At 45.3% G+C, this 9,791-nt stretch overlaps 1 protein-coding gene across 2 annotated transcripts in view; it reads right to left on the reverse strand.

The window, feature by feature from the left end:
- Positions 1-4,197: 4,197 nt before the first annotated feature.
- brd3a (bromodomain containing 3a) overlaps positions 4,198-9,791 on the reverse strand; it is a 17,620-nt gene continuing 12,026 nt past the window's right edge. For both annotated transcript variants that reach the window (XM_080550861.1, XM_080550860.1), the window contains 3 exons: positions 8,834-9,069; positions 7,861-8,138; positions 4,198-6,724 (listed from right to left, as the gene is read on the reverse strand). In XM_080550861.1, the coding sequence (XP_080406987.1) occupies positions 6,621-6,724; positions 7,861-8,138; positions 8,834-9,069 (618 nt within the window). In that variant the 3' untranslated portion in view covers positions 4,198-6,620. The remainder of the gene's footprint in view (positions 6,725-7,860; positions 8,139-8,833; positions 9,070-9,791) is intronic.

Here is a 9,791-nt window from a genome sequence, read left to right on the forward strand (position 1 = left end):
AAACATAATGGAATGTAAAAACGTTGACCCTCAATATCTCTGAACTGCCCTAAACGGAGATAGAACCTTCTCATTCTAAACGGAGATAGAACCTTCTCATTCTAAACGGAGATAGAACCTTATCATTCTAAACTCACGTTGTGACTTCAGCACTTTGAGCTGCAATGTTCTTCTTTTATGGACCAACTTTGGCTCTTATTTGATGGCATTGTGGTGTTTGGAGGCAATAAAACTGCACACCTGGATGAATCGAATTATCTTAACGACCGTGGTCCTTGGCTGCAGGTAGCCTATAATACAACTCCCGTTATAATCTGCATGACACCCCAGTTGAACAAATGCGAGTCATTCGTGTGCATGGCTATGTAACATATTATACAAGGTGTCCATCTAGCGGCTAATCTCTGTACTGCGGGTAGGTAGTTGATTGTAGGGCAAGACAAGAGCGCCTTCTGGTTCCTTATGTGTTGCGCTGTGATTATTCAGCGCCTCTTAATTGCAGAGCGATCCTTACAGTATACAGTATACACCCTCCGAGTTACACCAACAACCTGTCAGGAACAGGCCTGAACTAGCCTGAACGAGGTGGCGGGGTTGTGTCAAGCTAATGAATGGAGGAGCTGCTGACATCCCCGGGAACACAAGTTGTCCTGACCAACAGCTGCTGTGTGGAGAAGCGCGCCAGTTGTCCGCCAGCAGCGTTATGGTAGTCTGGTCAAAAGGGCGCACACACACACACACACACACACACACACACACACACACACACACACACACACACACACACACACCAGTGCAGACGCACTCACCCACCCAAACTACGCGACTAGATTGAGCCAAAAATATGCAAAGTCGCTGAGAGACGCGAGCAGGGTCTGCTGGGTTGAAGTTGAATGACGCGCTAGAAACAATTCGCTTGAGATAAAAGGTTAAAAGGTTTAAAGCATTTATTGAATATAAAACATTATACAACAGTTAGTTCCGACCAAGTAATGTGATTGGACAAGACGCATTCCATGAGTTATATATGATATCATTATTATATTATTATTATTATATATAATTATATGATATACAGTCAGGGCCGTTTGGGAGATATGCGAGGCCTTTTATAATGATGTAGCATACTATTATAACCGCGCGACACGCACGCACCGATATATTGCAAGAAATGCGCTCACATGCTGTGCTGATAGACAATAGAATATCTACTTATTTAGATAGTTTACAACCATGTTTGTTTCATTTCAAACCTTTTATACTCGTAAAGGATTAGGATTTAGGATAAAGCAGTCATCATACCCAACATTAAATACGCACAAGCCATTATTTACATGAATAGGGATGTTACTCACCACCATGTAGGCCTATCCTTTATGTTGAAAAGCTTACAGCAAAAGCAAAAAAGACATGTCCCGTTTTTGAGAGTTTTTTCCCCATTTGGTAGTTTTCTGAGAAATAAAGTTTCACTAAAGTTTCTGTTCTCATTATTTTTAGGATAACTAAATCCAGGTTTCATCTTTGGGGGACCTCTTCTAATGATCACATCTGTAACTGTAGAGTCCATATGTACCGGCCAATTTACCAGGATCATCATACATGACATATCTGACACCGTAGGCTCGTCTTGCGTTCCATCACTCTCAGCCCTGCTGCTGCTGCTCTGAGTAGCTCCATCTTCCGCCTCCGTATCCTCTACTTCGCCACTCCTGACTATCATCACCTGGGGCTGGGCAGCCCTCCTGACCATCATCACCTGGGGCTGGGCAGCCCTCCTGACCATCATCACCTGGGGCTGGGCAGCCCTCCTGACCATCATCACCTGGGGCTGGGCAGCCCTCCTGACTATCATCACCTGGGGGCTGGGGAGCCCTCCTGACCATCATCACCTGGGGCTGGGCAGCCCTCCTGACCATCATCACCTGGGCTGGGCAGCCCTCCTGACCATCATCACCTGGGGCTGGGCAGCCCTCCTGACCATCATCACCTGGGGCTGGGCAGCCCTCCTGACCATCATCACCTGGGGCTGGGCAGCCCTCCTGACCATCATCACCTGGGCTGGGCAGCCCTCCTGACCATCATCACCTGGGCTGGGCAGCCCTCCTGACTATCATCACCTGGGCTGGGCAGCCCCGCTGCTGCCGGTGTAGCTGTTGTCCTCCTCCACCTCCTCCACATCATCTTTGCCTCTCAGGGGGGGCTGTGCCGTGCTACTACTAGCATGGCTAGTGCTAGCAGTAACGTTAGCTTCTTCGGTGCTAACGGGAGCCTCACTTGTTTTTAGAAATTGTTCGAACGAACCTCTAAGCGAGGCCCTGAAGCCTTCCTTTCTTTTATTTTTATTTATTTTTTTAGCACCCGATTCAAATGTTCTTCCTCGGTCTCGTTCCCTCAGCATTGTGTACGTTGCACTAAGCAGTCACTATGCACAACAAGTGTCAACGCGCGCCCAAAATTCACGTTTAACGTAAGGTGTCATAGGGGGAAATTACTTTTTTTTTAGCCTGTTTTCGTCGCTAACAGAGCTAACTCACTGTAGCTATAGTAACATCATCACCATAGAAACCAGCCAGGCTGTGCTAGCTAGCCTAGTTAGCTTCTCAACACTTGGCTAGAACAGTTTGGGAAAAAGCTTTTATCTGACAGACTTTAATGGTCAGTCTTACCTGTAACTGCCTCCATCTTAACACCGTCGTGTAGTATAACAGTTTAAAACGTTCAAAGTAACATATAAACATATAAAACTATATGAATATAGAATTGAACTGAAGTCCTTTATGTTGTGTGTCTTTAATCCCCGCGGTGAAACTGTCATATCGGCTCGCGCTGGCGCAGCGCAAAGCCCGCCAAAGCAGCCTGTAAACAGGGTTGCCAGATGGGATTGACATATTCCTGCCTAACCACAGTGTAAAAAACACTAAATCCATAAAAATAAAAAAAGCCCAAAACCTTAGATTATCAGAAAAACTCTAATTACTATTGGGCAGGTGCCCAAATGCTCTCCCCCCCCCCCCCCCCAGCCCAGTGTGATCAAAAGTAGCCCCATTACATGGTAACCCGCCCCATCTGGCAACCTTGGTCTCGCGGTCTATCGCGAGATTGTGTTACTGTAGAGCAGACCTGTTACAGACCCTTGTACTTTCCTGACGTAAAAAAGAAAAACCTAGCTAGCTATACACAATTACGTTACTCTGAGGTACTTTTGCTAGAGGAGTTTTTTGTCCTGTGATAGGCTACCTGCGTCAGTACCACGGACAGCTCCAAGTACGACATTCAGCTCTATGTCAATACAACCCAACTTGTGTCCTCAATAAGTTTATTAAAGCCGCTAGCAGATGTGGACAAATTAAGCTAGCTAGCTATACTTACCCATAATTGATGATTGTCGTAAGAGAATATAGGTCCTGATTCAAAAATTCCCGCTATGAACGTCTCTAATAACCGCGCGCTCCTCGCGCTCGGTGGAGCGGGTAGAACGTGACGTTGACGCAACGCTAGGTGGAGCCATATGAATCATATAAGGACTGTTGCTAAGAATCTCCCTGTCCTCACAGTCTACAGGTATGCTAGATTTTAGATATATGATTGACTATGAGTATCACATCTGTGAACATTTAGAAATGTATTAAAGGCAAAAATAATAATATGGTCCCTTGCCTGGCGCTTTGGAGGGCCTCGCCAGCCAGGGTACACACATTTATTTTTATTTTGTTTACCCTGCCTCACGCGAGGCCCTGTGCCACCTCCCCAGCTAGCCCCCCCTAAAAGCGGCCCTGGGAGGGGCACCAATAGGGCACATCCTCTAATTTTGCCACTCAAAAGGGCACTTAAGCGAGACTTTTTCAACCGTGGGGTCACCAGGAGGGGCGGTCGCCCCCCCTGCGTCCGCCAGTGCCCAATAACTCATATCCATGGCTCCTACAAGAGGTATAGCCTTGTCTGATCTCTCTCAATGATGGTACGATGCTAAAATGTAGGCAAGCATAAATGCAATCAAACTCATCAACGGACGGACTCACAATGAGGAGACAACTTCAGTAGGAACTTTTGTCATTTATTTACGAAAAACAAAAACAAAACAAAAACAAAATGAACCTGATTCCAGGTAAGCGGTTACATGAAATGTTATCTTCTATCTCCAGACCCCTCCCCTCCCCTCCCCCCCACACCCCTATTCCCTCCCTCTCATCTGGCCCATGTTGCTATAAACAAGCCTAAAAACTACTTTACACAGAATTCTCGATTTAGATTTTTGATGACTGACATTTACAAGGGAGATACTATAAACAGCTCAAAAAGGTATACGAAAGTTACAATAAACTTGCATGCATGTCATGAATAAAAAGTTAACATTTGCTTCTTTTTTTTTCTTAAAATATAAAAGGAACTATTATAATATTTTTGACCAGGGCCTAAAAATGTTTTAACTGTATAATATCTCTATATATTCATATATATTTTATTTTCAGTCTTTCGCCTCTAAAAGACAATTCTTAGAAAAACCTGATAGGGGCCTAGTACTGCAGAACATCGTATAGGCGGAGAAATGCAACCAAGGTCATTGGAGGAGTTTTGCAGTTAAGTGCAACCCGACACGAGGGACGTTACCACAAAATTAGAAGGATATTTCTAATTTTCCAACATCATTTCCAAATAAAATGCATATGATCAACATCTACAATGTATGAATATATTTCTTGAGTGGCTTCAATTTAATTTATTTTCAACAGCTTGCTTCCAGAAACAAAAACGATTTCACACAATTTCTTACTGTATACAAAGCGAAGTCTAGACATTTGAAAAGAATGAATCATATGCTTTGTTATTTGGAATAAAAATGTTGTGAATAATTAATCTCTTGAACAATTAACCGTTTATTCGCTGCTTTAATTTAAAAAAAGGGGGGAGGGGAGAAAGGGTTAAAATCCACAAGTTGACTGACGAAAACGCTGAATAAAAGGCTACAGCATCTAATGACTGGGAGACGGAGGGCTCTGCTAAACACTTTTTTTTTTAGCCGACATTCAGAAACCAATACTCCAAGGAAGACTCACACATTGTTCACAATTGTCCTGCTTTCATTGTCCAAAGTTACGACATGGTAAACGGGCCAAAAAGAGGAAAAAAACAACCCACCCCGGAAGGACGAACGCACCGCCGCGGGTGGACCAGAGCACCAACGGACAACCGGTGCGACGAATCAGTACAAGAGTGTCAAAGAGTTGAAGGACTTGTTCCTACGCCACAGGGGTACTTACTTTAAAAATGGACACACAAGTTCAGTTATGTACAGTTTTGGCTGTCCCGTGGGTGTATGTATGTGTATGTGTATTTATATATATATAAATCAGAGACATATGCAATGTCACAGACATGGTGGATCTTAAATCATTCAGGGCATCATACATTCATCAGTGAGGATGGTTGTTGGTCAGGCGAACAAAAGCAGGCCGGCATTCATCCTTTATAAAGGCAAACGCCAGCATGATCAGTGGTTGTGGTTGTCGTTATGAACCTAAAGCGACAAGGGGGGGGGGGGTAATAAGAATAATGAACCGGTGTGAATTATTGCATCATCTTCTTTATGCGCTCAAAAACCTTTTTGTAAAAATCTAAATTCTATAAGTTAAATGTACTTTCATATCCTCTCAGGCCTGTTAACTAACAGACAGACATTATAGCTACAACGTCACACTCTGCAGGGCTCTAAAATAAGAACAAGTCAGCAACAACAACAACAACAACAACAAAAGAAGAAAATCACCAATCCCATTTCTGCAAAAAAAAAGACAAAATCATCAGATCATTAGCTACCCAACACACACATCGTAGTAAGTCCTATGCTGCCGAGGACACACAACACGATTGATCTGAATGCAAGATCTCAAATGTGCCACTCGAAAAGGCAAATTAGGTTGAGTATTTTGTAGAACGTTGAATGATTGGAAAAGACAACCACCAGAAACTAGTATATTCTTTAAAAACAGGCTCTTCTCTCAAAGAGGGTGAAAACATTCCAAACAAAACTGTCGTCTCGAAGCTGGATGACAAGAGGGAGGCGGTGTTTCTGCATCTGTATGTGAATGGAAGAGTTACGTAGAAAGGGGCGGAGCTCTGGGTGGTGCGACACAGGGGTGTGTACTGAGAACGTCCATTCTTGGTAAATAACAACTCCACATTGATGATGATGATGATGGTGATACAAAGGGGGAGAGGACATCTTTCATTCATCCGAGAGCGTATCAAAATGTTATTTCATAGATTTTGTTTGGTCTGTTTCAAAACACATCCCTTTGAAAGGTGGGAAAAAAAGAACCTTGTCAAGTCATCTATAATTTCCCATCTTTTTTTTTCTCTTCTTCTTTCCCCCCCTTTCCTCACAAAAGGTATTTCCCCCAAAAAAACAAAAAAAAAAACTTTTAACATGTTCTGACATGGCATTACATTTTATTGTTGTTTTTCTTTTCTCATATAAAATGTTTTAGAGAGGGGAGAAACAACTAGGACTGCATACAATGTTCTCTCTCTTTTTTTTCTTCTTCTTTCTCTTTTTCTTTTTTAAAGGGTAAAAATGAAAAAATAAAAGTTAAAGTCCCCAGCAGGTCAAAGGTCAGCTGCTGTCAGTCGGAGTCGCTGCTGTCGGAGGTGGAGCCGCTGGAGGAGCTGGAGCCGCTGTCCGAACTGCTGCTGCTGCCGCTGAGCCTGGAGGCCCCCCCGGACTTCTCTGTAGAGAGAGAGACATAGAGAGACATAGAGAGGGTTATAACCTGTCTACTACTACCTGACCCCCACCGGACCCCCCCCCGCCCTTCTCTGTAGAGAGAGGGAGACATAGAGGGTTATAACCTGTCCCAGACCCCCCCCACCCTTCTCTGTAAGGAGGTCGACATAGAGAGGGTTACAACCTATACGACCACTAACCAATACAAAACAAATGGAACTAAAGAACTACACTGCAGGTCCCTGAGAGCAGCGTGTGGAGCAGAAGGATGGGAAACAACCAGAGTGTCCGTCTGTTGCCAAGTCAGATGTGGATCTTTCTGGCGTTGCTAAGGTAGCAGCTGTAGCTACCGTTAGGCTGCCGTTGACCAGAACACGACAAGGCTGACAGCTGACAACTGGCTTTCCAGGCGGAAACTAAATGTTTATCAAAACCAGACAACTGGAGTCAACTGGAAGACTTGCACTGGGTTGGGGAAGGAGCAGAGACTAGCTACAACCCCCCCCCCAGATATTTCTTAACACTACAACAGCCGTGCATATTTTACCTACTAGTAGAGCCGCCTTGGGGGTCAAATAGACCCCCTTTTTAGAATGTATATCTGCTATTTACACACAGAGGTCACTAGAGGGCGCTTCTTTTTTTAGCCTACCTCCTCCTACACAGAAAAACTGCAAAACAGCTTTATACTATCTTGTCCTGAAGTGATTTTGAAAATGTGAGGATACTGGAGTGGTAGAACGCACATATCTAGGAGAAGAAATTTGATCGAGTGCAAAGATAGATTTTTTTTGCGGGGGGGGATGGGAGGTCATGCAGGTCGGTGGTCCGGTAAGAAGTGGGAGGGAGGTCGTGACCTTGTGACAGGGTTCCCACACCTTCTGAAATCTCAAATTCAAGTACCTTTCAAGACTCAATTCCTTCAAATTCAAGGACCCAACATGGCATAGTTTGAACTAGTTGACTAGTTGACGAGCTAAGAGAGAGAGAGGGAATTCAAGCACTTGCAATGACCCATGTCTATTTTCAAAAACTTTTAAGACCTTGATTTCTTTTCTCAAATTCACAAACTTTCAACGAGACCCCGTGGTGTGGAACCCTGTTGTGAGGTAAAAAACCAACAAACCAACCAAACTTACGTTGTGGTTTCCGTAGCTTCTTCTGTAAACAGGACTTGACGTAGCGCTCCAGCTCCCTCAGCGTGGAGGGCTTCAGCGTCTCGAAGTCGATCTCGATCTCGTCGGGGTTGGAGTCCCGCAGCGACGGCTCCCGGGACTGGATGATGTGGACCACTCGGCCCAGCTTCTCCCCCGGCAGCCGGTTGATGTCCAGGCTGAGCTGGCGCTTCTCGTCGTACGTCATGGGCAGGGACTCCTCCTCGTCAGACTCGTATCCCCGCGGCCCCTTCTTTGGTTGCCTATGGCGATAAGGAGGACGGAGAAGAAGCGGTTGGTTGGTAAGAAACAACAACAAAGGGTTTCCTACAAGTTTCATTCATACAAGTCAAATTTAAGACCTTTTTCTTTTTAGACCTCGTTGGGATATCATTTTAGACCTATTCGCAATATCATATCACCATATGAGCCGGTCACTGCCTGGTCTGATATCACCATATGAGCCGGTCACTGCCTGGTCCGAGGGTGGTCTGGGGGTTTAGGAGGAGGTGTGGTTGGGGTGGAGGTTAGAGGTTAGAGGTCGTACCTGGTCTAAAGGTGTGTCTGGGGGTTTAGGAGGAGGTGTGGTTGGGGTTGGGTGGAGGTTAGAGGTTAGAGGTCGTACCTGGTCTGAAGGTGGTCTGAAGGTGTGTCTGAGGGTTTAGGGGGAAGTGTGGTTGGGGTTGGAGGTTAGAGGTTAGAGGTCGTACCTGGTCTAAAGGTGGTTTGGGGGTTTAGGGGGAAGTGTGGTTGGGGTTGGAGGTTAGAGGCTAGAGGTCATACCTGGTCTGAGGGTGTGTCTAAAGGTGTGTCTAAGGGTTAAGGAGGTGGTGTGGTTGGGGTTGGGTGGAGGTTAGAGGTTAGAGGTCGTACCTGGTCTGAAGGTGGTCTGAGGGTGTGTCTGAGGGTTTAGGAGGAGGTGTGGTTGGGGTGGGAGGTTAGAGGTTAGAGGTCGTACCTGGAGCCGGTCACGGTGCTGTTGGCCTTCCGGCTGGCCCCCTTCTTGGCCTGGCCCTGCTTGGCGGCCTGCCCCCCTCCCGACTTGGCCTTCCTCTCCTCCTCCGTCCTGCCTTTACTGTGCTTGCCGTCTTTGTCCTTCTTCTTCTTGTCCTTCTCCTTCTTCTCTTTCTTCTTCTTTGGTTTACTGACGGGGGCCTGAGAGAGCGCGGCCAGCTGTTCGTGGACGGCCTTCAGCTAGGTAGAGGGGGGCGGCAGGGAGGGGTCAGGGGTCGTTCTGACACTAGGACCGGGGGGTACGCAAGCACTCGACGCACGGAAGGATTGGGGGGGGGGGGTTAGGTTACCCAGAATGAAGTGCCAGAATGTGTTGCTACTAGTTACGACTAACTACTACTAACTAGTTTAGGATCAGGAATTAGATTATAATGTGACACATTCTAGTCTTTTGGTCCGCATGTCGGCAACCAAACAAAATGTTCGGACTTTTCTTTTGAAACACGGAACTACGTTTCAACGTTGTTGAGAATCACAACATAAACTCGCTAGTCGAGCCAAAACACTGCAACAACGCAATGGATTCGGTGAGTAATTCCCACTGCTACCTGGTTAAGTATAACACAACTTTACATTGTTAGCAGGCTCACAAAACAAGCTGTGTTAGTTGACTAGTGATTTTCAACAACGCAGAAATGTATTCACATTTTTCGAAAGAAAGGTCCGATCATTACATCGGATCCGGATATGCGGACCAAAGCATTAGAACGTGTCACATATAGAACCACTTCAGGAATAGCAGGAAATGTAAAATTTCGTAACTTCGTTCAAAGATTTGTAACTTTTAGTACTACAATAAATCTGGCATTTCTTTGTGGTGATCTGAGTACACAATGAAACATCTAGACAATGTTTCTGCGTGTGTACGATCAACTTAGACTTGAAAATCATTTCAAAAGTGT

The sequence above is a fragment of the Nansenia antarctica genome (genome assembly GCF_963989245.1).
Source record: "Nansenia antarctica genome assembly, contig: SCAFFOLD_281, whole genome shotgun sequence".
Classification (NCBI taxonomy): Eukaryota; Metazoa; Chordata; class Actinopteri; order Argentiniformes; family Microstomatidae; genus Nansenia; species Nansenia antarctica.